A 3597-nucleotide genomic window follows, 5' to 3' on the forward strand; every position below is an offset into this window, starting at 1 on the left:
ATTCGATGACTTGTTGCAGCCAGGTTTTACAGGATGGTGGAATTGTGACAGTATCCAGGGAAACTTTATGCTACACTATGTAAATCTGCCTGATGGTCTAACAGTGAAAGCTTAATTGACAAGCGTTTTTAGTAAAGATTTGTTGGTTTGCATTCTCCTCTCCAGATGCATCATGTACTGGTTCCTGTCCTTATTTGCACCTGTATAACAGAAAGAGTGCATATATAATATATCAGTTTTCTGGTTATATATAGAAGGATCTCTGACGATGGATAGATACACCTGAGAGAGCTCCAATGGGTGGAGCAAAAATGTAATGGGTGACGTCGGAGATACCGGAACTAGGAAGGAGTTCACTGGGGAGATGCTAGAAATACACAATAACTGTGAGAAATCTGTATTTGCAGTGAAACTACTTTCAATATGATAAAACTTGCATCCAAATTATCTGTTTCTATTCGGATTTGCAATGTACCAATATCCAAGGTCTAATCTGAGTCACTTTGTTTTGCGTTCATATGAGGAAAGGGTAAGGGAATTATCGTTTATACTACAGTTTACTGGTTTGCATTCTGTATATGTGTTTTTCATGTTTTTAAAGTTTTCTACATTTAAGATATCTGTGAGATTGTAACTCTATATTCACTTAACTGATGGCATACCTGGATGTGGTTACATTTCCAGTTGTTCACTTCCTTCTGTCCTGGCTTGTTCTAGCCTGATGGCAGACTGGAAAAAATAAAAAATAATTTGCTAAGAAACTATAAAAGTAATGTACAATAAAGGAAAAACACAGCAGCAGGGTAAAGAAAAAGAAAGGAACAGAAGACACGGTAAGTAAAATTATAATAGAAAAGTCATCAATAGACTGTCTCTTTAAACCGCGGACACTCCAGAGATTTGCACTGCACCAGTGTCCAGGGTCTTATCTGAGCTACTTTGTGATTTGCTCAGATTTACTGGTTTGCACTATGTATATGTATTTCATGTTTTTAAGGCTTTCTTTATGGAAGATATCTGTGAGATTGTAACTCTATATAAACTTAGCTGAAAGCTTACCTGGATGTGGCTGAATTTCCATATATCCACTTCCTATTTGCATTGGAGTGTTCTAACCTGATGGCAGGCTGAAAGAAATGGGAAAAAAGGGTAAGATACCATGCAGGCCAAATATAATACAGAAAAAAGTTGCAGGGTAAAGAAAAAAAGTACAATAGACATATAAGAAACTATTAGAAAAGAAAAGATGCCATTAGAAAGAGAGGTAGATGTAGGAAATATTCTTACCGAGTAGTCATGATGGTGGGATTCGATGATTGGTGGTAGATGGCCAGGGTTTGCAGGATGGTGGAATTTGACAGTATCCTGGGAAACTTTATGCTACACAATGTAGATCTGCCCGATGGTCTTAACAATCGACAAGCGTTTTTAGTAAAGTGTCTGTTAGTTCGTTGACTTGCATTATCTTTTCCAGACGCATCATGTACTGGTTTCTGTCTTTGAGAAATTGAGGGATCCTCGGCTTACTAAGCACGGCAGTCTTTTTTAGACGGTTTATATCCTCGTAGGAAACCTTTCCCATTGCCATTAGCAGCTTGAAATCTATGGTATGTCTGCGTCTTAGGATTTGTAGAACACCTTCAAGGTACACCTGATCCTTATTACAACATCCTGGCTGTGATGTGTCTGTCAAGCCCCTCTTTGCTCGGACACAATAATACCATCTGACTTCTGGGTCTCTGACAAATATTTTCAAATGCTCAAATAGTTCACTGAATGACATTGAGCTTGCTTTGTAGATGGTATAGTACAGGAGGGCAACTCTGCACAAATCGGGATCAGGATGATATAAAAGGCTGTGGATGGTTGCCAGTCCTTCTTCGGTTGGATTTGCTGGTTCCAGACCATACTCTTCTCGACCTTTGCTGTTATGCCATGGCTGTTTACTGTTGTTGACTGTTCTAAAATAATGAGTTCCAATCTCATGTCTCAGTGTACCTTGAAGCCACTTTTCTCGTGCCATAGAGACATTTATTGTCATCGTTGGTTGCCTTTTCACAGTTCCCATAGAGGCTTGTGATATTACATCTTCAGTGAGATTAACAGCAATCTCCCCTTGACACCCTTCAGTCTCCATGTATTTGCGTACTTCCTGATAGATCTGCTTTGCTGGTAGAAGATTGCCTCCTGTAGCTTGTTCATAATTTTCATAATTGTTATATTTCTTGAGTGTGTTTTGTATGATATTAATGGCCACTTGAAGAAATCTGTTGGAGGCATGGCTGTGCTGGGCTGAGGCAGATGGCAGAGGAGTTTTGTTATATTGAAACTGAGGGTTATACATAAAGTTCGATTTGAAAAATTTATCCTTCTCTTTTTTCAAATTTAAAGGCTTCATTAATTTTGGATTACAATAATTCTTCCCTGGAGGTGTTGGGACCAGCAACACTTTATCTTCAGTCAAGCTGGGTTGACAATGTTCCCTCTCAGAATCAAGTTTTGGTGTATTGGTGAGCACTTTCTGTTTATTGTTGACCGACGGTTTCTTTGAGCTGAAAATGCTTGTGTTCCCTTTGCTGGAGTTAGGACTCACAAGGTCCTTATAGGCAGGAAGTGGTGGTGTAGAGATCAGCGACATTTTACCTTGAGTCAAGCTGGGTAAGTTGTGTTTCTTCTCAGAATAGATTTTTGTCCTTTTTGTGAGCACTTTCTGTCTCTCAGAGTCCTTTGTGTTGGAGGTAGGACCTGAAAGGTTCATTTTGGCAGCAAGTGGCAGTTTGAAAGCCTGCAACACTTTACCTTCAGTTGAGTTGGATAAGATGTATTTCCTCTCAGAATCGATTTTGGGTTTGTTTGTGAGCACTTTCTGGCTTACATTGACTGAAATAGTCCTCGAAGAGCTTATGCTGGGGTTCCTTGTTTTGGGGATAGGAACCGAGAGGTTAATTTTGGTATTAACAGGTCTGGTTGCCAGACGTATGCTACGCGCTGTCAGTGGGAAGTTAGGCTGCATTATTTTACCTGATCAATTCCGCTTAACAAAAAACGTGAATTGCTCGGAGTGGAAACCCTTCTTCTTCTGTACAATATCAAGTTTTAGTGTCTGGTACCTGAAATAACTCTCAGCAGACCTGCAGCAATTTCCTGCACACTAGGTCCAGAGCTTTCACAGTGACAGCACTAGTAGCTGAGTCCTGGTGCAGCTCTGATGTCATAGAATGTCACAGAGGAGGACAATCACTGCAGGTTTAAAGGCACCAAATATAACTTGATTTTAAACCTTAAAGTTCAATTTAAATTCCAGGGTTGTTCACTAAAGTGAGAATTCAAAGTGAATTTCAAACTTTAGGCCATAGTAACTGAAATGGAATTGTAGCTCGAGTAAGATAAAGGGATCCCCTGGACTGTAAGGAAGGGGAGGCATGACTGCTGCCACACAGTAAGGGGTGTGGACTGATGGGATACAATTGTGGCAATATGGGGGACAGTATAAGTATGTATGCTAGGGGAGGGTACTCACCATTCCTGAAAGAAGGCTGGAACAGGTTTTTCCCTTCCCTCCCTCCCTCCCTGTAGGATGATTATGTATGTGGTTCT

General features: G+C 40.2%; 1 protein-coding gene across 1 annotated transcript; it reads right to left on the reverse strand.

Annotated features, from left to right (window-relative positions):
* Positions 1-1408: 1408 nt before the first annotated feature.
* LOC134612166 (putative tyrosine carboxypeptidase MATCAP2) lies at positions 1409-2398 on the reverse strand. The gene has a single exon (XM_063456523.1). It carries the CDS (start codon positions 2396-2398, stop codon positions 1409-1411), a length of 990 nt encoding a protein of 329 aa, XP_063312593.1.
* Between the last annotated feature and the right edge of the window lie 1199 nt (positions 2399-3597).

Source organism: Pelobates fuscus, chromosome 5, assembly GCF_036172605.1.
Source record: "Pelobates fuscus isolate aPelFus1 chromosome 5, aPelFus1.pri, whole genome shotgun sequence".
Taxonomy (NCBI): Eukaryota; Metazoa; Chordata; class Amphibia; order Anura; family Pelobatidae; genus Pelobates; species Pelobates fuscus.